The sequence below is a fragment of the Centropristis striata genome, chromosome 21 (genome assembly GCF_030273125.1).
Source record: "Centropristis striata isolate RG_2023a ecotype Rhode Island chromosome 21, C.striata_1.0, whole genome shotgun sequence".
NCBI classification, from domain to species: domain Eukaryota; kingdom Metazoa; phylum Chordata; class Actinopteri; order Perciformes; family Serranidae; genus Centropristis; species Centropristis striata.
Genome location: NC_081537.1, coordinates 30837788 through 30865187, shown reverse-complemented (window position 1 = coordinate 30865187; position 27400 = coordinate 30837788). Strand labels below are relative to the sequence as shown.

Below are 27400 nucleotides of genomic sequence, written 5' to 3'. Positions count from 1 at the left end.
ACCGCCAAAAATAAAGCTGCTGTTTCAGTCTTTTTAAACTGGTAGCCATGCTGTTTATTTGATGTGTAATGCACAGCAGCCATCAGAGGACGGTCTCGAGGCAGTCAGCTGATTAATGTTATGGTTTAATTAAAGTTGCATTTTTTTAGGGTAGGTCTATTTTTCTTCGCATAACCGTCTTTTCATCCTTGGAAGGGCAGCCCCGGCCCCCAAGATGTCTGGCAGGTTTCCCCCTTCTCTTTTTTTTTCTATTGGTGCTTAATGGACTACATTTACATAAAATGGAAGCATGAAGCAAAGTGATTTACATTAATAGAGCATGGTTTCCTATGTTCTCAAGGTTGTTCTGCTAATAAAGCAACAAAGCATCTTGGCAGAAGCTTTAACAAACTATGAATTCCTGCCATTGCAAGATTTCCGTGTGTGGTATTTTATGAGTTGAATAATGTTTTACAATGACTATCATTCCTTTTCTGAATTCCCCATGTTGTTAGCCTAAATGCCTCTTGTTGGTGCTGCATATTAATCGGTCTCTGCCGTGCTTTTGCCAGCAAAATTATCCTAGTAAGTATCCTTGTCTGCGTTGAATGATTTAAAGTCCGGTAGTCACAAGGAGCAGTTTGCCCAGTCTCTGGAGTGCACTTAAGTAAGGACATTGAGTGGATGTGATGGGGACGGTCTAGATGGCAAGAGGTGTCTGTGGCAAGTGTTGAGGAGGACCACAAGATGCTGGTGTTAGTGAGAGCAGAAGGTATTACAGGGATTTTGTAGAATTTAAGAAACAAGACGTAAGAATTCCTTGAGGGAGATAATTGTAAATAGACAAGTTGGCGATTCATTCCTTCTAGGTCATGGGTCTCAAACCTGCGGCACGCGGGCCAATTGCGGCCCTCATAATGATATTATGTGGCCCCCACCTTGATATGAAAGTTTAATGTGAGTTTTATAGGTATGGTACTTTACCGTGTTGTGTGGGGAAGGTCCCTTTAACTACTTTTTTGGTAATTTTGTGTCTTTTTTTGTGGTAATTTTGTGTCCTTTTTTTAATAATTTTGTCTCTTTTTAAAAAAATTATTGTGTGTTTTTTAAATAATTTTGTGTCTTTTTTCGTAATATTTTGTATAGGCCTATATATATATTGTAATTCTGTGTTTTTTTGGTCATTTTGTTTCTTCTTTAAGTAATTTAGTATTTTTTGGTCATTTTGTGTCTTTTTTTTGGGTCATTTTGTGTCTTTTTCAAATGATTTTGTGTCTTTTTTGGTAATTCTGTGTATTTTTTTGGTCATTTTGTGTCTTCTTAAAGTCATTTAGTGTTTTTTCAGTCTTTTTTTGATTATTTTGTGTCTTTCTTAAGTAATTTATTTTTTTTCTGTCATTTTGTGTCTTTTTTTGGTTATTTGGATACTGCCTCCAGCAGCCCCCAGGTAATTTGAGTTTGAGACCCCTGTACTAGGTGAATCGAATAAATCGGGTATGATAAACGATGACTCCAATTGCCATTAAAATGTTTTATACGATGTTTGTTTGTTATTGTGAGACTATTTCTTGATCTCCCTGTAAAAAATGACCTGTTGTGACCTCTAGGATAATCACATCGTCATCAAACTATACCACAAGAAACCTAGGGCATTCACATTGATTAAAGTTCTCCATCTCAGCGTGTCTCAATTACAAAAAGGCTCTTGAGGGATTTACGAAACTCCAGAGGCGACGTATGGTTTTCGATCGTCGCATAATCGTTTAGCGACCGACCGTGATACGTGATCACATACGCGACGGATTGAACACGGGAGACGCAACTGTTGCAAAATAAAAGCAGCATGGCTAATTATGCACAGCATCTCCGCTGATCATAAACATAGAGATCGTGAATTAACTGCACTAACTGTGCAGTGAGTGTCTGGTGCTTGTTGTAAACAAACAGAGATCGCTAAGTTGGTGTTGTTTATTCTGTCTCTTGTTCATTTTTTTAATAAGACAAAGCACTATGGAGATTTGAACCTATTGTTATTTAATCATGGGGCTGTTTGTTGATGTATTTTTTAATTTCTTTTTTCTTATATATAAAAGGTGTACTCGAAATAATATGGAAGGTAAAAACAGTTATGAAAAGTTATGTAGATGCTTGGTTAATTTAGAGAGTAAAGACAAGCTTTGCAAAAAAAATGATAATTGAAAGGACAAAAAAAAATGCAAGATGCAATAGAACATCTGTTTAAAATCCTCCTGTAAAACAGTATTGGTTGAGCATTTAAATGTGATGGCTGCATTTGGTGCTGAATGTTATGCATTAGTATTCCTTAAGCAGGTGTCAAGTAACCTGGAACATGTTTCACACACTGCACGTAACTTGGCTGTAGCTCGAATAAAATTTCAGTCAGAAGTTGTGTAGTTTTTTTACTTTAACCCATGCATTCATAGGATGTATAGCTTTCCTAGCTATATTTATAGTATTTATAGTTTTACAGAATAGAAGAGCTCACCATCCAACTGCTGAAAAATGCAATTCTTCAAGATACTGACAAAGTGTCAAAAGTTTTTGATACCAAAACGCTGCATGGATTTTTCAGTGGTGTTCCGCAAGGTCTTGGTGTCTATTTTGTGGTATTTTGGACCATTTTCATCAATTCTGGACTTGTCAAAAACGGTAAAATTTTGCACCAAATATGTCTAACAAATTGTATTAACCCTTATATGACATAATTGAGCATGGAAATGGCCATGATTTAATTCCATCATAACATCCTTTATGCCACCTTTTCATAAGTCAGTGCCCCACTTGGGCCACCACACGCTACTGTTTCCTGCCCTTTTACGTCTTTCCTGGTAATGATCTCTAGAGAAAGAGGGAAAGAGCAAGACAGGGTGGAAGAGAGGAGAAAGAAGGGAGGAGCATGGCCTTTAACAGGAGAGACGGTCCTTTGGAAAGCATCTGTGAAGGGAAAGGACTGTGAATCCCTAACAAGACCTCAGAGACATGGGGAAGAGTTAGCAGGGTGACGGGGAGGGCAAGCAGAGGGAGGAAAGGAAAGAGATGTCTGGAGATAGAGAGCCTAGCCAGAGGCTAACTAGCACTGGTAACAACACAGCGCTGAGGATTAGAGCTAGGCGGTCTCACAGTCCTCCTCAGTGACCTCTGACCTTCACATCAAGCTTGTTACACCTCTTCCCCTCTTTCACAATCCCTTTGTTCTCTCATCAAAGGCTGTGTGTATTTGTCCGTATGTAGTATTGTGGTCAAAGTATTGATTCCCTGTTCGCTGTAAATGACCTCCTAAGCCCAATAACCAGTCAGAGAGCAGAACCCAGGTTGACTGACAGCTGTGGGAAACAGCGACTCCTTGGAGTGTCTGTTAGTCCAACCAAACGCTGAACAAGACAAGACGCTGTTGGGATTTTTGTAAAATTCCGCTTAAGGCACTTCCTGGTTGGCCACACTGCTCTCTCATCAAAGGCTGTGTGTATTTGTCCGTATGTACTATTGTGGTCAAAGTATTGATTCCCTGTTCGCTGTTAATGACCTCCTTAGCCCAATAACCAGTCAGAGAGCAGGACCCAGGTTGACTGACAGCTGTGGGAAAGGTCCCAGATGGTTTCAGCATCAGGAAAGTGCCTCTCAGGCTGATTCACTCCTGCTTTTTCTCTCTTTATTTTGCTCATCATCATGCTTTCACATAAACATTTACTCACCCCATTCTTCCTAGACTTGTTAATCCTCATCCTTCCATCTAGTAATTCCACCAGTCCATCCATAAAGCTATGGGGGAGGTGTGTGTACACTCAGGATCCAGCAGAGAGTGGACAGCTTTAGTGTTGTTGCTGGAGATATAATCCTGTCCCCGTGGTTGTATCTCGTCCGCTGCAGTCGTGCTTGACGCTCCATGCTTATCCACATCTCGGCTTGGTAAATAAAACCAATGCTGAACAGATAAGACGTCCGTGCACATGCATTTACACACACGCACAGTCGAGGTTGCCCATGTGTTTTCCTCCCTCCGCCGCTCTCTCTTTATCTTCGTAAGCCGTGAATGTTTTCCTCTGATATAATCAGGGATGTAGCGGAGGTCAAAACAATTGTCCAAGTTTTTCCTTCGGCTGCGTACGGAAGGGGGAGTCAATTTTATTTTAGTGTTGAAATAACGCTTTTTTAACCCATTTAGGCCTAACACGCCTGGAAAAAAAGTGCCTGGAAAACCTCTGGGCGATTTTGAAAGAACCCCCTAAAACCTGAAGTTTTTTTGGAAATTCAACAGAAGATTTTTCAGCCTCTGTAGCAGTTAGAAATGAAATTCAAAAAGTATTTGAGAGCTTATTCCCGTGGCTTTCATGAGAAGTTGAGTTTATTTGTCCAAACCTTCAATAAAGTTTTTTAAAAAATCAACAAACTCAGCAAATGTTACATTTGACTGAATAAAAAATCCTATGCATAATACTAATACATGCCCATTAGCAAGATGCAAACATGATATGACCATTGGAAGAAATAGACATAGTTCTCATTAGCCTACTGTAATAAAAAAAAAAAAAAATAAACATAATAATAATAAATAATAATAATACATTTTATCTATATTGCACTTTTCAGGGTACTCAACGACGCATAAAGTAATATAAGACATAAACAGTCATGATTTCTTATATCATCATCACAATCAATTAACCTATTATTATTATTATTATTATTAATATTAATATATCATTAATAATATTATTATTATCTCCAGATGGCCACAAATCTGTCCTTCGGTGAAAATATGTTGTCTAAAAACATATTCCTCATCCATAAATGCCGGTCGATTGGTTCCGAGGGTTCAAAGTCGGATCAGCAATTAAATCATCGGCGCTGTTTTCATCAAGATCGCTTCCGTCACTTACTTCTGAGCTCCTCCGCTATAGTCGTCTTCTGCCATGATTTCAAAGTTCTTGAAAAGTCCCATGTTGCATTGCGACACTCCCGCATGTATTCTAATGCATTTCATTGGCCAAGAGACCGAAAATAGGTGGAAAAACACTACAAATGCTACGACGTATCCAATTTCCCAGCCTTAATGGTATGATAACAGCGCTCCTGGTTTTAATGGTAGAAATGCGTTAATGCTTTCCCGCCTTAAATGGGTTAATGTAACTTCAATTAGCGATGCACCGATACTGATATTGATATTTCATGTTGGGCTGATACTGACTTCAATAGGGCTAATCTCCATTCATCCATCAATTTTTCTTCCACTTATCCGGGGCCGGGTCGCAGGGGGCAGCAGACTAAGCAAGGCATTTGCAGACATCCCTCTTCCCAGCTGCGACAGCTCTTCATGGGAGACCCGAGGTGTTCCCAGGCCAGGCGAGATATATATTCTTTTCAGATTGTTCTGAGTCTTCCCCAGGGCGTCGTACCAGTGCCTCTAACGGGAGGCATCCTGATCAGATGCCCCAAAGACCTCAACTGGCCCCTTTTGACGCAAAGGAGCAGCAGTTCTAGTCCAAGCTCCCCTCGGGTGTCTAAATTCCTCATCGTATCTTGAAGGCTGAGCCCAGAAATACTAAGAAAGAAACTCACTGCCGCTTTTATCTGTGGTCTCATTCTCTCAGTCACTACCATCAACTGTATCAATAATGGACGTAGTGACTGTGACATCACCCATTGGTTGGTGGACTGCCCATTTGAGGAATTGAGTTGGGCACTACACTCGTCGCCATCTTGTGTCGCCATTTTGTTTTCGAAAATGGGGAGCAGACCATGTTTGGACTGTGGAGGAGCGAGAGGGATCTGATCACTGACTACAGCCTCTCTACACCTCAACCTGACTGAGAGAAGACACTGCTAATTCTTGTTAGCATTAACTGGAGCATTAACTGGAGCTGGGATGTTCATTTCGGTTAGCAGAAAACAAAAACAAAATGTTCGTTACTTACCTCAGAAAAAAAAACAGCGACTCGTGTCGAGACGTGTCTGTTAGTCCAACCAAATGCTGAACAAGACATTTTTACTGAACAAAACGTTCAAATAAACGTCAAAATAAAAGTCATTAAGTGAAAATAGAGTGTGAAATGGTCAAAGATATTAAACCAAACCGGTAAACGTCCTTCTTTATATATTGACTCAGTGCCGTGGATACACATTGTTCTGCTTCTCTCCTGATGACGGCTTGCCTTGTTAGTGACCTGTCAATCAAATGTAGCCACACCCCAAATCATACGATTCTTTACTTTATATTTCCTTCTAAATGGGGCCGTTATTTGAACTATTAACATCAAATTGTCTCGAAGAAGATTTTTTACTAGCGATTGAGACCATAGTGTTTCTGAGTTAATAAATAAAGTGAGAAGTTTTCTCATTTTGTATTGAAATGAATGGACCGAAATGCTTCTGCAACCGCCGCCAGCACCCCCTGTTGGGATTTTCGTAGAATTCAGCTTTAGGCACTTCCTGCTTGGCCTCACTGCTCTGACCCAGAGGTTGCCACCTGCAACCAACCCAAAGCTCATGACCATAGGTGAGGGTTGGAACATAGATGGACCGTTTCTGTTTCTGTTTCTGTTCTGTTTTGGGGATAAGTGCTCTACAGATTTTGCAGACTAACATAAAAATGTATGATGAAATCAGGTGGCAATCTCCATGTCTGAGCATGGAGGCCAACCAGGAAGTGCTTTAAGCTGCATTCTACCGAAAATTCCAGCAGGGGGCGTTAAGTTTGGCTGCAAAAAAAAATCCGTCCATTCATTTCAGTGCAAAATTTGAAAACTTCTCACTTGATTTATTACCTCAGAAAAAATTTTCAGGACAACACTATGGTCTCAATCGCTAGTTAAAAATCATCTTCAAGACAATACGATGTTAATAGTTCTAATAATGGCCCCATTTTGAAAAAAGTAGAAGATAAAGAATCGTATGATTTGGGGCGTGGCATCATCAGGAGAGAAGCAGAACAATGCATATCCACGGCAACGTGTCAATAAAGTTATATATAACGTTATATAGATAGAAAAGAGGACGTTTAGCGGTTTGGTCTCATAACTTTGACCCTTTCACTGTATTTTCACTTAATGACAGTTTATTTGAACGTTTTGTTCAGTAAAAATGTCTTGTTCAGTGTTTGGTTGGACTAACAGACACTCCAAGGAGTCGCTGCTCAGTTTTCTGAGGTCAGTAACCAACATTTTGTTTTTGTTTTTTGCTAGCCAAAACTAACATCCCAGTTAATGCTCCAGCTTATGCTAACATGAATTAGCAGCAGCTTCTCTCAGTCAGGTTGAGGTGTAGAGAGGCTGTAGTCAGTGATCAGATCCCTCTCCTCCTCCACAGTCCAGATATGGTCTGATCCCCGTATCGGAAACAAGATGGCGACGAGTGTAACGCTGAACTCGAGGCTTCCAACGGGCCACAAACCAATGGGTGACATCACGGTGACTACGTCCATTATTTATATACAGTCTATGGGTAAAATCGGTAACACCATCGTTGTCACAAGTTTTTCAACTGGTGTGAAAATCACTGTGGAATCCCTACTGGCCAATTGATTGATTGATTGATTGATTGAAATAGGGGAAAGTAAGCTCAGTCAAATTGCTCATCTACCTCAGATCCCTCATCTGAGGCAGAACTATTATCCAATTTGTGTCTCCAGTGAAACTAGATTGAACATGACTTAAGAAAGGTGTTTGTTTGTTTTTTAATTACTTTGGCAAGCTGCTCTGTGATACTGAAGTATTTTTTTCCTGGCAAAACTCTCAGTTTCTCTACTTCTTATCTTGTCTTTTCCTCCCGTGTCTCTTTCTCACACTTCTTCTCACCCTTCTTAGTTATTTTTTCCTCCCACTATACATGAAGCACCATTTATTTACTGGACCGTTATACTGTCATTAAAAGACAACATATGTCTGTGTACATACACATTACTGAAGCATGAAATGAGATGTGGGCTGGTGCACAGATAACCTCGTCCACAGTATGATGTAACAGCCCCAAGGTGCCATACATTCACACATGACATAAGACACTTGCCTATATTTACAGTTTCCTGTGATGAGTTGGAAAGAAAGTAGATTTTTTTTCTCTTAACTCTTATGTCTGATTCTGACCTGCTGTGTGACTGAGAGCTAATGAAACACCTCACAGAGTCCAGCAGCCTTTAATCTCACACATACAGTCGCTAGTGATTCTCAGGGGTCATTGCTGCTCAAGATCTGTGTAAAGAAATTAATGGACTAATATCTTTTCAGTGCATTTATTTCAAATGACAGAATCTTTCACAGGCCCTGTTCACACGAGGACGCTCGCGGGTAAAAACAACAAAATATTTTATCGGAAGTGCCTTTCGTTTAGACAGTGACGGCGTTTTGGGGGCTTGAAGACGCAAAAATCTGAAACCACCTTCCAAAGTGGAAAAGTTAAATACGCTCCGCCGTAGCGTGTCGTCTACACGGCCAAGACGCAAAACTCTGATCTGATCTGCTCACGTCACGTACGTGTTTACGTCACATACATGCTCCAGTACAGGAAAATAAACAAACGTGGGATTATTTCCATGGTGGGACCTTCAAGCTGCTCTGGCAGCTCTAATAAACTTACAGGAGTCTTTCCACCAAATGTCCAGGATATGTACAGATAGTATTAGTGAACAGAGAAGGATCTGTAATTACCTCTAACACATTTTGGATGCAGCAATTCGTCGGAGGCGAGCCAGACGGCTGTGAACGAGACCTGGGAGATCTAGTGATGGTGGAGAACTTTGTGGAAGGAGTAGCGGATGAAAATGTGTGGCGTGAAAACTTCTGCATGCCCAAAGATGCTCTTATGGCTTTAAGTGATGCCGCCTGGCTGCATACAATCGAATTTCACACACTTTTGCGTCACCGTATGCACGCAGATTTCCTCCCGAAAATGCTCGTCTAAACGAGGAATAAAAAGTGAAGACGCGACGCCACTTTTGCGTCTTCTGTTCAGACCGTCCTCGTGTAAACGGGGCCACAGTTTGTTTGTATTTTAATGCTTCAACGCCAGCAATAGCCGTGGCCAGAGGCATTATGTTTTGTTCCTCCCACTTATGTAAATACAATGGCCCTCATTATCAAACGAGCGTACGACAGAAAATGAGCGTAAAGTGGGCGTACGATCATTTCTACTCAAGGCTCAGCATTTATCAATGTGGATGTGAGCGGAGGGTACGATCAGATCTCACGTCTGCTCTGTGTGAAGTCCACATGTCTGAATCTGAGAATTGATCTTAGACTATTGTATCGATGCCTGGAGCTGATAAAATTCTCTTTTGATTAAAACATAATTTAAAATAAATACACCCTGCAACCGTGAAATTCTTTAACCAGAATACTAGCCGAGGATATTAAATGTTGTTGTCTTCTGCTAATAAAAAAAAATATTTGGATATTATATAGGCTATTAGGTTTTATATATCACAATGTATAAATGAAATATTCCACCCTCACCAGGAGTTGAATGATCCACTGCTACTCTGCTGACAGCACCACTGATTTCCTTCCTTTTCACTTTTTATGCTGCCAAACTAAACCAGTTTGTTGTTGCAGCTGTTGGACATCAGCGTTTCACTTTCTGACTCTGAGAAATTCCTCTTCTTTTGGATTAAAACTTACTTTAAAACATTGTTTACCTCCTTCAACCAAAAAGCTGTGAAAAAGTCTGTGCTCCAAATGTAAAATATTCACCGAACTTGTTTGAGTTTATAACTATAAGTACTTTTATTTCATAAACCTCCGTCGCTGCATATTTCTGTAATATGTCTATTTCCTCCTGTTGTTATTTGTAACGGTGCACTTTACTAATCAAGCTGACTTTGGGGGGGGAATCCTCTTTTTGGCCATATTGCACCCTTCGGTGTCGTAAACTCTGGAGGCGAGCCTTCTGAATCAGGTATATCCATCCATCCATCCATCCATTTTCCTCTGCTTATCCGGGGCCGGGTCGCGAGGGCAGCAGGCTAAGCAGGGCATTCCAGATGTCCCTCTCCCCAGCCACAACTTAGGGCGTGGTATTTAAATGACGCTTGTTTTGAGCCGCCACATTTATCAACAGCCGATCATTCTTATGCTGTGTTTGGCGAGAACGATCGTTTGATAAATCCCACGTGACCAAATATACGCTCAGATCTGCACTCATTTCTACACTCGTTTGATAAATAAGGGCCAATATGTTTAGTCTGTTCCTCCCACTTATGTAAATACGATATCTCAGCAATGACTTTAGAGAGTTTCCTCAAATTCAGTACAATTATCCACTTGGACTCAAGGATGAATTAATTAGATCTTGGTTATTTTTTTGGATCACAATGAGCCCACATCTGTCCCATTCTGTTAAATGCGTTATCTTAATAACACCTTGAAGGAATTTCTTTACATTTGACACAAACCTCCATTTGGACTCAAGGATGAACTCAATAAATATTGGCGGTCAAAGATCAAGTCACCATGGCTTCATAAAATATGTTTTTGGCCACAGCTCAAAAATGTATCTGCTGGTGGTTGTTTGGCAAAATTCTAAGACAAAAACACACACAACACTGGAACTTAATAACACTGTGGCAGCGACTTGTCATTCACAACATAGCCAGGCCCGAAAGCATCCTCGAGGAGTTAATCATGATGCCATATTACATGGACAACAATACCAAATTGGCTGGCATCACAAAGACTGCCACAATACTATTTTATTTGATTCAATTCAGGGTCCTGTGATTGATATGAGACAATTTCCTATGCCCATTTAATCACACACAGCCATGGAAAAAATGATTAGACCACCCTTGTTTTCTTCAATTCATTGTTCATTTTAATGCCTGGTACAACTAAGGGTACATTGGTTTGGACAAATACAATTACAAAACAAAAAAAGCTCATAATAGTTTCATTTAAGAGCTGATATCTAACCATTTTCCATGGTTTCCTAGATAATGATTTTGGTTATTATCAAGAAAACCATGGAAAATTGCTAGGTATCAGCTCATAAAAAGCAACTAAAATATGATTTGACAATTTTATTACTGTGCTTCTCCATACATTTAAATGAAAAACAAAAAAAATGGCATATCTTACAGATGATATGTATATAATATAGATATGTGTCAATATTTTCACTTTGCACCTGTATAATTGGATCTTTATCCATTCAGATCGATGTATTGGGTCGCTGGAGGCTGTATCAAAATGACAAAAAAAGAAGCAAAATTACTAAAAAAAAGACACAAAATGACCAAAAAAAGACACAAAATGACCAAAAAAGACACAAAATTACAAAAAAAGACACAAAATGACTGAAAAAACACTAAATTACTTAAAAAGACACAAAATGACCAAAAAATACACAGAATTACCAAAAAGACACAAAATTATTTAAAAAAACACAAAATTGCCTAAAAAAAAGACACAAAATTACAAAAAAAGACACAAAATTATTAAAAAAGGAACAAAATATTAAAAAGACAAAAAATTATTTTAAAAAAGACACAATTACCAAAAAAGACACACAATTACCAAAAAAAGTAATTAAAGGGACCTTCCACACACAACACGTAAAGTGGCCTTCATATAAAACTCACATTAAACTCACATTAAACTTTCATATCAAGGTGGGGGCCACAAAATATCATCACAAGGGTCGCAGCTGGCACGTGGGCCGCGAGTTTGAGACCCATGATGTAGGGGGATCCATCACAGCAAAAAAATATATAAAACTGAAATTTCTTCTATTTAATGACTCTGGGGAAACTGATATAGAAATGTATCATTTGAAAGAACTGTGTCACACTGTGAAACCTTCCTTTGGTCCATTGTGCCAATCAAAGAAACTGTGAGACACATATTGACTTGCAGAATGTTAACAACAACAGTGAGAAATAAAGATTTTCTGACAAGGTAGTAGTTGTTTTCTCAACAAGATGCAGCACTGGGAGCTAAACAGTGTGTGAAGTCAAACTGCTAATACTCCCATTGGGAATGGACAACTTTTAGCTGGAAGTATCATTTTTCTTTGTAGCAAATGTATCAAAAGATGTATTTATAGAAACGCTTACAGACACATTGCTCTTGTAGTGCACTGTAACTGATAGTTCTGGCCCACTGTAGTACCTGAAGACATGACATTTACTTAAAATCTTGTCTTTGATCTGGTTTGATCTCTTAATGCTAGCCTTACACCAAACGATTTCCCCAGTCCCAGACTAAAAGCTGAAAGTCTTTAGTAAATCTAGGAGTTTTACTGGAGTCACAGCGCTCCGTCATCTCCATGGTTCAGTTTAAGGTAGTAATCTGCTCTGTTTCATATCAGTCTTTTCATAGTCTTGGGTTTGATCATATTAAACGTGTTTGATATCAAGTCTCACGTCTCAGTGACGTAACACAATACGGTTTTATTCATAATGATTTTTGTTATAATCAAGAATGTTTCCATGACTGTAGATGTAAAAATGACCAAAAAAGACACAAAATGACCAAAAATAGATGTTAAAATGATAAAAAAATGACACAAGATGACCAAAAATAGATGTTAAAATTACCAAAAAAAACACAAAATGACCAAAAATAGATGTTAAAATGATCAATAAAGACACAAAATGACCAAAATAGATGTTAAAATGATCAAAAAAGACACAAAATACCAAAAATAGATGTATAAATGATCAAAAAAGACACAAAATGACCAAAAAGAGATGTAAAAATGATCAAAAAAGACACAAGATGACCAAAAATAGATGTAAAAATGACCAAAAAAGACACAAAATGACCAAAAAGAGATGTAAAAATGATCAAAAAAGACACAAAATACCAAAAATAGATGTAAAAATGATCAAAAAAGACACAAGATGACCAAAAATAGATGTAAAAATGATCAAAAAGACACAAAATACCAAAATAGATGTAAAAATTATCAAAAAAGACACAAAATGACCAAAAATACAGTCATGGAAGAAAGTATTAAACCAATCTGCTCTGTTTCATATCAGTCTTCTCCTAGTCTTGGGTTTGATCATATCAAACCTGTTTGATATTATCTCAAGTCTCAGTGACGTAACACAATCACCAACCAATAGATGAGCGGGGGAAAGGTCCCCGGTTCCAGAGCGGCCAGTAAAACCAGTAAAACCAGTAAAACCACTTCACCAGGAAAAAGGAACATCACAATAATGATAGTAAGCTCAGTCCTCAATAAAAATATAGTGATGTCATATATTTAGATGTTTCTTAGTAAAGAGAACAGTAAGGAGACCCAGTTAAAATGTATCAATAAATATAAACATAAATAAGTAATAAATAATCGATGATTAATGTATGATTAGCTAAATGAAAGTTGATAGAGCTGATAAATATAATTATTCAATGAAAAACATTATAATTAAATAGGACATAAATGTATATCATGAATTCATTTCTAAATGTTCCTTTCCTTTATTCTTCCTTATATCTATTTTTACTGTAAAATAGTCACTTTTCATGTGATAAAAACAGAAACCCTTTTCAGCTTTGTGAGGGGCATTTTGTGGCGTCTTCTCTTCTTTTTTTTCTTTTTTTTTTTTCACCACAAACCACTGAGTCACACACTAGAGCAGCTGGAGCCAAAAGCTGCTTCTCCTCCATTTGTAAGTTTTTACTAAGAGCATGAAAAAAACTGCTAAAAGAATCTAGTTGTAGTCTTTTAAACAGTGACCCTGCCAGATTGACAGTCTGTCTAAAACCTCAGTGTGAGACTAAAAACTCTAAACTCTTGTCTTTAGATGTGAGCAGGTGTGAGCTGAGAGTCGTCCAGGAGTCTTTTTCATGTCCTTTTCAAAGTCTTCTGGTGTATAAGTAGCATAACATTTTTAACTTGACATGACTTTTATGACAAACAAGAATTCCCTTTCATCTTAAACGCAACACAAGTTGATGCAGTATGTTGTATGTGTCGGAGGAAGGAGGCGACACCAGGACACTGGTGATTTAGTGAAGAGGGTCCAGGAGCAACCTGGTCTCACAGAAATCCGTGGAATAGCCACGGAATCGCTCAAATTTCCGTGAAACTGACACAGATTTCGCTACAATGCAAGTTAATGACAGTCATATCCCGTGGCTATTGGTTTGTTCCAAGTCACGTGACTTTCAAGGTCCCAGCGGTCAGAACAAAAAACATGGCGGACAGTTCTCTGATTTTTTAGTGAAAAATCAATATTTTGACTTAGTTTCTGCATAAAAATGGATTTTGATCACATTTCTAGCAAGAAATATATGTTTTATTTTCTAAATATTCACTCAGTGAATGTACATAATCACTTTGTATGTTGGAATAGCCACGGGATATGACTATGTCATTAACTTGCATTGTAGCGAAATCCGTGTCAGTTTCACGGAAATTTGAGCAAATCCGTGGCTATTCCACGGATTTTGAGTTAAGCGAAATCCGTGGCTATTTCACGGATTTCAGTGAGATCATGTTGCCAGGAGAGACTGTCAACAGCTGAAAAGTGATGCTCAGCATGAAAAGGACAGAGAAACCCACCAGAACAGGCTCACTCTTGCTCAGGTCAGAAGACACATTTGAGTGTGTGTTTGTACTCATTCATCTTTTGTTAGGACGAGATGAAAATGTTTTTGTTAGAAATTGGATATAGGAAGAAATTTTGACATTTAAAATCATAACCTCTTTGACCCTTACACTCAACAACAACCGTCGCAATTTGCTTGGTTTTTGCTTTTGTGATAATTGAACTTTGAAAAGTCAGCATAGTGTGCACACCTATGGCAGCTGCCTGAGAGAGCACAGCTGGACTCTGCATTGGAAATAATGGCCTGTCTCTGTTGGTGGTGGACTTGTGCTTTTAGTGCAAAAGCCCTGTAACATGTCAGATGTTCAGCTGGGTGGAGGTTTGGTGATAGCAGACGCCCGAGAACATGACTCACAGATTTTCCTTTTAATGTGTCAGTTCAGAAGTAGCAGTTTCCAATTAGAAATTAGAAAGTTTTTTTTTTTAAATAAGCGATCAAAGGGTAGTGTCTCTTCCTGGATCGACTCATTAATGGGTGACTGTGGTCTTGCCAAAGGTTCGACAGCCATGGAAATAATGTTTTGCCCTTTTGCATTGAAAAGAACAGAACAGCTCATGTACGGTTTTATTAAACTACCTACATTAATCTAATCTAATCTAATAAATCTAAAACACCTGGAAAAAATCCCTGTAAAACCTCTGGGCGATATTGAAAGAACCCCCTAAAACCTGAAGTTTTTCTGGAAATTCAACAGAAGATTTTTCAGCCTCTGTAGCAGATAGGAATGAAATTCAAAAAGTATTTGAGAGCTTATACCCGTGGATTTCATGAGAAGTTGAGTTTTTTGTCCAAACCTTCAATAAAGTTTTTAAAAAAATCATCAAACACAGCAAATGTTACATTTGACTGAATAAAAATCCTATGCATAATACTAATACATGCCCATTAGCAAGATGCAAACATGATATGACCATTAGAAGAAATAGACATAGTTCTCATTAGCCTACTATAATAAAAAAAAATAATCATTATCATAATAATAATATTTTTAGCTTAGTTTTGGTTACTTTTTCTAACAGAAACTTTCGTTAACTTTGATCCCTTCAAAGACTGCCGGAAAAAACAAATTTCGACGATAATGCCTGATTTTACTGTTTCTTTCTATGAAGAAACAGCATATTTTTTGGTTCAGTCTATTAAGACATAGATCTCTAATTTATTTGCTTTCTTTGCCTTCTTCCCTGCTTTCAAATCTCTCCTGCCTATTCTTCTTCTCCAGTCCTCCAGCCTCACCCTTTTCCCCTTCCTTTCACTCCTATGATGAATATTCAGTTGAGCAAATGAACCTGATGGTGAAGTCCGTGTCAGTGGAAGACCGACAATGTGTGTGGCGCATGTGGCCCCTTCTACACCGCCTCTTTCCATCGCCCAAATTTTTTGTCAGAGCGTGAATGTGTGTGTGTCTGTTTCTGTCCTGGGGCGGCGGTCCAGATGTCAGGCTGTTATGATGACTGAGCAAGTCCCTTTGTATGTGTGTGTGTAAGACAAACAGAGTAAGAGGGATGGAGGAAGTAAATCTCCTCGCGCTTGGCTGCACACGGCACCGTTCACAGCCAGCGTCGTCGCTCTTCCTCAGGTATGACAGCGGCTCTCAAAAGTGTGCCGTTCGGCCTGTGAGTCGTGCGCTAAAACGTAAAAATGCTTCCTGAAGACGTGCGTTTTCGCGTTAATTCGAGCACAGGTACACTGTGTTCTTTGAAAGCGTCTGAGCTCGACTGCTTTGGCAGAGTGAGAGAGGAAGAGTGGGAGGGAGCTGTCAGTGTAGGGACATATAAAGGGTGGGAGTTGTGTGTCTGTGTGTGTGTGTGTGTGTGCGTTTGTTTCAGGGTTGCCCAGTGTATGAAGGGATTAACCCTGTGGGAGTTTGACTGTGCTCTCATGTGTAGCCAACTGTGCTGTCTGCAACAGCTTCACACACACATTTTGCAGAATAAAAGACCACACACTAAATTCACTCCATCACAAACCTTGTATATACGTTCACATATAATCTGTCTGCCTGCCTCACTTTCCCCGTCACTCTTACACACACACACACACACACACACACTCGTCTTGTCCAGTCCCCAGGGGTGTGTGCAGATAGTGTTGTTGTGACACAGACAGACTACAGCGTGACCTTTCGGTTGAGGGGGGGCGCGGCTGGATGTGGTCCAGGGTCCAGAGAGGGACTGCATGAAGCTGACAGGCGGAATGAAGAGTCAGGATGGAGAGGAAAAGGTTTCGACTTGGCGGGGATATCCTCCTCCTGTCTCCATAGCAACGGTCACACCGTTATGACCACATTCCATCACACTCCTCACCAGTCTTCCCCTCTGTGTGTGTGTTTTCAGCCAACCCTCTACAGCAATCTGTGCGAATCCATAGTTTCAGGTTATCGATGTGTCCAGAAGAGCCCTGGCGTTACTGTAGAGAATACGGTAAGATAGGGCAGCAGTACTTCATCATCCCCTTAGGAGGAATTTTATTTACCTGGCCTCAAATTTAGTAATGGGAACAGAAATAGCCAACTGTCTTCAATGGCAGGAGACAGGTACCCATTGATAGTTTCTTGGCATTAGAAGCGCAGATGGCGACCAGCACAAATGAGCATCTAAATGGCTGAGTGGGGCACTTGGGGCCCATTGAGGCGGCCGTTGAATGAGAGTATGAGGTCTCATTGAGACAGGATGGAGAGGATGCAAACAGTTCTGCATGATGGGCCCCGGCTGGGTGAATGCTGGCTGGCTCCTTCAGGGGACAGAGGAGGAGTGTCTGCTCTAATGGACAATGTTGTCTGAGAGCCAAAACTCCATTCAGGGTGAAGAAAGGAACAGGAGGAATTAGGGGTACCTGATGCCCCAGTTCCTTTTTAGCCACCTGTACATGGGCACATGGCCTATTATGAATTGATTTTCTGAAGTCATACTGGATGGAATGGGCTGATTATTATACAGATTATGGGGACCAACCAAAGACTGAAAAGTCACCTATTGTACTGAGGACTACTTTAACTTTAAGTAGGACCACAATTTACAAATGTTAAATGATACATGGGCTGCGCTTTTCTAGTCTTTGTGACCACTCAAAGAAGGCTGTGGCTCAGTTGGTAGAACGGCGCACGTTGATCGGAATGTCAGTGGTTCAATCCCCGACCATGGCAGCCTACATTTCGAAGTATCCTTGAGCAAGATACTGAACCCCAGATTGCTCCCGATGCTGCATTCATCGGTGTGTGAATGAATTCCAAATGGTGGCAGGTGGCACCGTTTAGGGTAGCCTCTGCCACCAGTATGAATGTGTGTGTGAATGGGTGAATGAGCGCAGTCTGTAGTGTGAAGCGATTTGAGTGGTCGTAAAGTGACTAGAAAAGCCTGAGAGCCAAAAAAAATGGCAGGGCCATTTACCATTTACAAACGGCGCTCATTAACCCAATCACACTGGTGGCTGAGGCTACCCTAATCGGTGCCACCTGCCACCATCAGGAATTCATTCACACACTGATGAACTCAGCATCGGGAGCAATTGGGGGTTCAGTACTTGCCCAAGGATACTTCTATATGTCAACTGCTATGGTCAGGGATTGAACCGCCGACCTTCCAATAGGTGGGCCGCCCTCAAAAAGACAACAAAATAAATATCATGCTGTGTTGAAAAAGATTTGAAACTAGAGGTCAAGACCACAAACTCATTATTTATTTATCCATTCATTATCTGAACTTGGGTTGCAGGGAGCTGGAGCTGATCCCAGCTTACAATGGGTGAGAGGCAGGGTACACCCTGGACAGGTCGCCAGACTATCAGAGGGCAACAAACTGATTATGAGAATGTTAATTGAGATAAAAAATCAAGTGGGAAATAAGGCCATTTGTCTATTGACTTTCATAAGCCGTGTTTCGACTTATGACTTACAAAGTGGCCACCAGGAAAGTCTCAGGCCACACCCTCTTAAAAGTCCACTCACTCTGCGTGTCTCCAGTACAAGTTAGCCCCCAGAGGGATTTAGAGACTCTGGAGGTGACGTATGGTTTTCACCGTCGCTAACTGTGCACAACGTCAGCAGCTGAAAGCAGCATGGCTAATTATGCACAGTCTCCGCTGATCATAAACATAGTGATTGTGAACTAATTACATCACTAACTGTGTCTGGTGCTGTAAACAAAGAGAGGTCGCTAAGTGAACAACTCCTGCAGGAGCAGCACATACACACTGTACTGCTACAGAGCTAACTGTAGCTAACTGCTGCTAACGGCGGCTCTTCTAACAAGCCGGCCTCCAGCTAGAGTAGAGTACTACGTCACATCCCGCTTAGCGATCTATCTAATCAGTAACCAGGCTGTTTTCAGGGGAGAAAAAAGACCCTGATCTTCAACAGGGACTAAAAAAGCCCTGAAAAAAGCCGGCTCCAGACTGCTCGTATTCAAATAAGGGGCATTTCGGCAAATGAGACCCGCCTCATTGCCCGGTAGTGGAAATAGCCCTATAGAGACAACTTTTTGCAACTGGTGGAGTCGCCCCCTGCTGACTATTAGAAATAATGCAGGTGTAGACCAGTGTAGGGGCTAACATTTTTACATTTTTACAAGACATGTTAGGACATTGCCAAAGTTATTAGGATGCATCATCTGGGAACTATATACGGTACTTCTGTAACAAAAAGCAATCAATCTAACTCACATTCCACTTACTTGTTCCTGAGCTTTTGAGCATGTCACACAGTCATCAACAGCATTATCATTAGTAAATGGCATTTGCTCAGTTTATATACAAATGTTTCATGTTTCCATGATTCTGGACAACCTCTGTCTTCTCTTGACATATGACATTAATTTGTCTGTTTTACAGTTGATATTCGACTTTGATAACAGCAAAACTCAAGGTCAACTCACGTGAAAGAAAGAGGGTTTCTAAGAAGATTTCTAAGAAGAATTTTTGACATGAGCAACAGCCTAAAATGGAGAACATTGATTTCAATCATGTATCTGATTGATTCTGTTAACAAGATTATAAATCTGATTAGATTTTCAATACAGCTTTCGGGTTCTTGGTGGTTTTCTTTGCTCCAGGTACATTTTGGTCAGTCCAAAACATATTGAGGTTGATACCCAGACTGTCTATGGAACTTCCTTTAGAAAATATTTTGTTTGAATATCGTCTTACAAACAGAAATTACACTTGTTTCTGTTAAATTATCTTGTTTGTGTTTTTTTTTAAGATACACTGATATAACTTCAGACCTAACCAGTAAAACCAATTTTACCTCTTGGTGCTGCACTTGACTCAGCTGCCGCTCCAGAGTGGAACATAATGGGACTGAGAGAGGCTGTGTATTAGCGCGTTGCCTAGGTGGCCGTAATGCACCTCTAAGCTGGTTTAACAATAAATAATAAATACAAAGTCTGATTCTAGGCTCAGCTTTTTCATCAACTTTAAATCAAAAATGTTGCCACATTGGAAGAGATAGTTTTCTTTGACACTTAATTCTGCCATGTCTCGTCTCGCCACCCCAAAAATACACAAACGAGTAAAGAAACGCAATACGCACCATGCACGTCTTCCTCCCTCCAACTTATTCTGACAATTGATCTACTACACATATTGGTAATTACTAGCACAATACAAGTTGGATTTGATATTTTACCAGAATGTGCATATGATGGCATATAGCTTTAAAAGTGTATTTTCATCTGATGGACACTGTGTCTAGCTCGGATGATCATTCAAACCCATACCATCAGTACATCAGTGTAGCCTTTGCTGCATTCTGATTGATTTTTAGTCAACCATCTGACATGCATGTCAGTCCTCCGTGGTTGAACTTCACCTTAGCAGAGATCTATCACCGGACCTCTCTCCTTATTCTGTCTTTGTCTCCTCCTACTCTCCTCCTTTTATCACTTCTGTCTGTGCTTGTTGTTTATGTTGTCATTTCTCGCTCCGTGGTGAACCAGGGGTGTTGCCGGGCCAGGAGGAAATGACACGTGTTTGACAGGAAGCTGCCTTAGGGACGAACAGGGCAGTTCTCTTTAACTTCGCTCTGCTGCCTGTCCACACACACGCACACGCACACACACACACACACATCTCAACATAAGCAGATACAATGACAGGTGATTGATTTCATCCTCTGTTTTGTCACCTTGAGCCACATTCACACACTTGTCAATAGCTTTACAGATTTTGAATGACGGTTCTTGGTGTGAAAGGCTAACACTGGTGTAGCAGTGGAGCTGAGGTCTATTTGGGACCCACTTCTGCTGCAGGCAGGACACGTGAACCACATATCCATCCACACGCTATTGTTTTTTCTTCAATTGTGGGCATGAGAGCATGGCAGCTACTGACCCAAGACTGAATGTTATTTTTAGGAGGGTTATTTTGGTTTGTCTGAATCTAATTCATTTTCACAACTAGCTTAAATGGTCCACAAAATACTCCTAGTACTAATATGATTATGAGATAGATGTGGGACATCGAAACACTGGTGGTTAACCAATACTGAGCACCAGCATTCTCAGCTAGCTGCATAGCTAAAATGTGGAATAACAGCAAAAGTGAGCCACTATTAGGGACATCAAAACTACAACTTCAGACCTGACCAGTAAAACAAATTTTACCTCTTGGTGCTGCACTTGACTCAGCTGCCGCTCCAGAGTGGAATATAATGGGACTGAGAGAGGCCGTGTATGAGAGTGTTGCCTAGGTGACCGTAATGCACCTCTAAGCTGGTTTGCCAATAAATACTAAATACAAAGTCTGATTCTAGGTTCAGCTTTTTCATCAACTTCAAATCAAAAATGTTGCCACTTTGGAAGAGATAGTTTTCTTTTACACTTAATTCTGCCATGTCTCGTCTCACCACCCCAAAAATACACAAACGAGTAAAGAAACGCAATGCACACCATGCACGTCTTCCTCGCTTCCACTGCTTCTGACAATTGATCTACTACACATATTGGTAATTACTAGCACAATACAAGTTGGATTTGATATTTTACCAGAATGTGTCATAATGACAAATGCCTTGTCCAATGTATCGACCCAAATGTAGTTCACAGATACCATATTTCTTCTTTTTGCTTTATCTTTTTCATGTTTGAAAATCCAGAATATATTTTATTGAGTTTCAGATGTTTTCTAAAGTCAGAAATTAAAACCTTAGCAGGACAGAAACATGCTGCTACTGATTAATCCGCTCTGAACTTGTATTGTTAAATTTTTTGTTGGAAAGTGAAACTTTAGTCAACCTCTCACAACCTTATTTTAATTTTATTTTTTTTTATTTTTTTTTATTGATTCACAGTTACAGTAAACAATACAATCAAAGAGACATATTTTAATTTTTCTATACAACCCAGCACCCACTCCACTCGCCCCAGAGACCCTTACATCGTTATATCAACAGGTTAATATACCAGATTGGTTTAAGACAACTGTGTGTACTTATAAGGAAAAAATATATAATAAAAAAATATATATTTACATATATATACACATACACATATATACATACACATATACATATACACACAAATATCAGATACCATATTTCTATCCTTAAAACATTATCTTAATCTTCAAGTTTATGTCTTGTTTGTCCTCCAGGAGCACAATGGAGAACTAAATGTCTCTGACTTCATGTTGATATGTGTGACCTAATGTCTCTGTCTCATAGGTCAAATAAACTACTAAACTATTTATGTAATCAGCGATATTTTTGTCCCATTTGAGAACTCAAGGCAAAAAGACATTTTTGTCACATTAATCTGACCTCCTTTTTCATTAATCTCTCCCTCCTTTACTCCTTCGTCCCTCTCTGGCAGGTTTTGATGCTCAATGACGGCGATTCAGACAGTTTCCTGTGCCAGCGTCTGCCCGTCCTCTCCTCCATGTCCCAGCAGGGTGGTGTCGCCACGGCCTACGTCTGCCAGGACTTCACCTGTTCTCTTCCTGTCACTGACCCCCAGGACCTACGCAAGCTACTGCTGGATGGGACAACAGAGACACTGGCAGACTGACGACTGAAGGGTTGACTGATTGAGGAGGACAGTAATAGACACCTCCAGGCTAGCCTAGCTTATTTCTGCTGTTTTTGGCTAGTGGGTCTGACTTTGCCATACTGTATAAGAATGCCAATGCTTAAAAAGTAGGGCCGGGACTCGATTAAAAAAATAAATCTAATTAATTACAGGCTTTGTAATTAATTAATCGAAATTAATCGCATTTTAATCGCATATAAATATTTGACCTGATAACTGTGAGTAGTAATTATTTTCACATGGATTTTTAGTATACCATTGAATAATGACTAAATACATAAGCTTAAGCAACAAAAATATTGTTTATTTTTGTTCAAGTCCAACAGACCAGTGCAATTTTTGCCATTAAGTGTAGCAATAGCTTATTTAGAAATATAGTACATTTCATAAATTCAGGTAGCCTATAGGTAGGTAGACCTTCTGTAAACTATAATACTTTGGTTTTTTAAGTAAAACACAATCCACGCTAGCTACCACACTAGCCGCTAGCTGCTATATGTTTAGCATTGAGGTGATACTTGAGGCTGGATGTGCTGCTATGGTGATATGTGAATTCCTTGTTGCATAGCAACACAACCATGCTCTTATGGACGCTTCCATCCGTTGGTTTTTAGTAACTAAATGTCCCATCATCCACGGGGCCAACCAAAGGTCTCATCAGCTTCTTCCTTCATGTTCACTGTGGTTTGTTGTTGTCTCAACTCATCAACGCTAGTTGGTGCTCCAGTATAATCGGTCCTCCTGAAACTCATCCAGTGAGAAACGTTCCGCGGTGCAAAAATAAGTGCGATTAAAATGCGTCAATTTTTTAACGCGTTAATTTTTGTGTAATCAATTAATCTTAATTAACACGTTAAAGTCCCGGCCCTATTAAAAAGTCTATATCTATATTGGTAGGAACAGTTACAGTGCAATGAGGGGTTTCCATCCTTCATTCCAAACCTGTACCTCCAGCCTATTCTTCATTAGCAACACCAGCTAGGTATTACCTCAAATCAACTCAAGTTTTTTTTAGCAGCCATATTGAAATTCAGGTATTCAAATATATATATTTACAAAGAATTACGCACAGCAGCAGAGGCAGCCTGTTGAAAATAAGTAGCACTTGTACAAAATGTCCTGGCTTGACTGTTAGTCCAGAAGAGACTCTTAATAGACTGTAACCTTGGATGAGTTGAATATTTTGCAGATGAACCAGTCTGCCCTGTTGTCCTCTCCTGGCCCTGTGTTCCAGCTCCCACATTCACGTCACATGAATCCGACAGCAGAGCAGACCTGCATGCATGTGTGTATGCTAAAGTATTAAAAGGAAGAAGGTTTTAGGGATTGTATGTATTCATGTGCATAAAGGTTTATTGCAGGAATGGGCAACTTAAATGCTGCAGGGGGCCACAATTTTTCATGGACACTACCACAGGGCCACATATAGGAGCGTGCACTGAACCAGATATGATGAAACTGCAATTTTAAATATGTTTACAGCGCAGTAACTTAACATATTTCATGCTCAAATGCATGTTTAACAGTATAAATAGGAATACAAAAGGTTTGAAGCAAATAAAAAATAACCAATCACTGTGATTTCTTTTTTTTTTTCAGTGCAAGAACAGCAGGCCAACATTAATTGCAAGAAGTCATTATGTGCATTTTTACACTGCACTTTTAAGATTTCATGCTCAAATGCATGTAGTTGTACTGAGGGCCACTTCAAGTGAGGGTGAGGGCCGTATGTGGCCCCCGGGCCTCCAGTTGCCCATCCCTGGTTTATTGTGTGTTTGGTTTCATTTGTAGTAACATCAGAGTGAAGGAGCTGCTCTTCTCTCCGTTCACCGTCTGCTGCACCTCCTCAATGTGAGAGGATTCTTCTCCACCGCTCCAGACTGTGGCTTTAAAACACACAACATATATATATGCAGGCTGAATAATAAAGTTCATTCCCTGATAGTTCCCTTTTTTTCTGGGTACTGTTGTGTTGAAACAAGGCTTTTTAACCCTTTGATGCACAACAAGGGTCTAAAGTGACTGAAATGTTGCAGGTTTTCCTCAATTATCTTGTTTTCGATCATCATATGACCTAATGTTTTGTTTCCATTTCTTACTTTTTGAAAAAAGTTCTACGCTTCTAATACACAAGGTCATTTTTGACCCATGTGTGTAAACTTGATGTAATAATACAAAAACTTTTTTAAGTATGAAAGGAAAAATGGATATAATGATCTATTCTAATTTAAAAAAAGATATTCAAACACACAGCCAGCATGAATTAACATGGGGAATGAATGCAGGTCATTTTTGACCCAAGTTGTGCACTACAAGGTGCTTATATGTTGTGCATCAAAGGGTTAAGTGTGTTAACCCATTGAAGCCTGGAAAGCGGATACATCGTTTTGTAGTATTTGTATAAGCTCTCAAATACCTTTTTGAATTTAATTTCTATCTGCTACAGAGGCTGAAAAATCTATTATTTAGTAGAAGAGTTGACACTTTTTTTTCCAGAATTTCCAGAAAATTAGAGGCTTATGTTAAAATCGCCCAGCGATTTTTCAGGCCTCAATGGGTTAAGTCAATCAAAGGGTTAAGTGTGTTAAGTCAAACACCAGCGTTTCCTCTCGGTCGGCTGCTTTGTAGAGGATTGGTCGATTTCACGACATTAAGAAATTCTCAGCAAAATATATTTAAGCTTTGGTAATTGAATGAATAAGGGTTGGTTTGTTTTTTAAGCAATGCAAACATTTTCACAATTTTGTCAATGGCTGACTAAATTATGTTACACATTATTTACCAAAGCAGGGGAAAAATGTGTTTATTTAATAAGGAAAAGGTGTTCTTTTCTTTTAATAGCTCTAAATGTTAGACATTATTTTAAAAAAGAGAAAAATATCAGTTTCCCCTTATTTAGTTTCTTCTTTTTTTAAACAATATTTTTATTAACTTTTCACTTTCACAAGTAAAGGATGGTTACATAATATGGTTCACAGAAATAAAAAGCAAATCAAATAAGTAAACAGAATAAGACAAATCATAAACAAACAAAAACAAAATCAGAACATCAGCTCAGATCTGTATAAATAATTATTGGGGTTACAGTAATAATGTGTAGTATGAGCCTGCAGCCTGATGTTAGAGACATCAGGCTCTTCATAATTCAAATAGGGTTCCCACACTTTATAGAACTGGTCTGTTTTTGAATGCAATATACATGCCAGGTACTCTAATGGCACTAGATCCAACAACACTGCGCCAGCCTTTAACAGTTGGTACTTTTTCATTAATCCACTGCAATAAAACATTCTTCCTCACTGCATAGGTGAGAATACAATTAGTTATTATGTTTGGATGTTAAGCGTCGGCTTGGGAGGACCAGTATGAGAGACACAAGGTTCATCTCAGTTCTAATACCAATATCTTCTCTATTTCAGATAATACATTAAACCAGTACATTTGACCAAAAACAGTGAGTTAGTACAGTGGTTCTCAAATGGGGGTACGTTTAAAATATACATTAAAAAAGTAGCATCCATGCAAAAACCCTTATAATTATTTAATAAATATTTTAGGAAAATATAAGTATAAGTGGCAGCAAGATGGTTGCCGGTTGGCTCTTCTGTGTGGAGTTTGCATGTTCCCCGTGTCTCTCCAGATACCCCGGCTTCCTCCCACAGTCCAAAAACAGTCCACATTAAGAAGAGCTATCGGTCTGTATGAGGAACAGGATTCTGCGCACTTCCCCTTTGAGAGAAATATTTGCTTCTCTTAGAGTCTGAGGTAATCTATTATACAAAAAAGAATAGTTAAACATATCAAGTGATGGGCCTGCTAATGATTCACAAAATTCTTTATAAAATTCACTACCAAACCCATCAGAAAAGAAATCCTCCATTAATTCAAATGCATCATCTGGTTGTTCAGATGCATACAGTCCAGAATAAAATTATTTGAAAGCATCATTTATGGACTAATTGTCATATATGTGATTATTCTGAGCATCACAAATGGCCGCAATAGCTTGTGTTTCTGATCTTTTTTTGGTAAGCTATGCCAAATATTTTCCGGGTTTATTCCCTAAAATCTTTGTCTAGTGTATTTAAGTTTGATCTCATCTTGGGTAAGGAGGTTATCTGGTTGGTCTGACTGCAGATATTTCTCCTAATAAAACAGAGAACAGTTGGAGAATCAACATAGCCCCTTTCTTTTGTTTTACAAATTTTGCTTCCTCAATTTCTACCGCCGCTTGCTGGCTGAAAATGTTTGTTTGGGGCCGGGTCGCAGGGGCAGCAGACTGATCAAAATATTCCAGCCGTCCGTCTCCCCAGCAACATTTTCCAGCTCTTCAAGAGATTTATCCATTTATATCATAGTTCTAAGAACACAGTTTTGAAGGACTTTTTTAGCACCTATTTTAGAAACATTTTCAAAATCCTGCTAGCCGTGCGAACAGAAAAAACGAAAAACAACAGCTTGTAACAACAACAAAAACGGAAGATAACGCAGTCAAACGGACTGATGGTGTAGTCCAGGTTTAACCGTACGATTCGACCTGTCTGGAGTTTGAATGTTCTCCCTGTGTCAGCGTGGGTTCCCTCAATATTCCCCTAATATTTGGCAATATTTTGGGGGATCCTGTAGGATCCAGGGTGCTGGAAAGGAGGCTCCGCCCGATTGTCGAACCTCAGATTCAGGAGGAACAATGCGGCTTGCGTCCTGGCCGTGAAACAACGGACCAGCTCTTTACCCTTTCAGAGACTTCTGGAGGGGTCATGGGAGTTTGCTAATCCAGTCTACATGTGTTTTGTGGACTTGGGGAAGGCCTACGACCGTGTCCCTCGGGGAGTCTTG

At 39.6% G+C, this 27400-nt stretch overlaps 1 protein-coding gene across 1 annotated transcript in view; it reads left to right on the top strand.

Moving 5' to 3' along the window:
• Window positions 1–24658, top strand: part of spata20 (spermatogenesis associated 20) — a 92976-nt gene extending 68318 nt beyond the window's left edge. The window contains exon 16 of the mRNA XM_059324703.1: window positions 22349–24658. Coding sequence (XP_059180686.1) covers window positions 22349–22543 — 195 coding nt within the window. The 3' untranslated portion in view covers window positions 22544–24658. The remainder of the gene's footprint in view (window positions 1–22348) is intronic.
• The last annotated feature ends 2742 nt before the right edge of the window (window positions 24659–27400 follow it).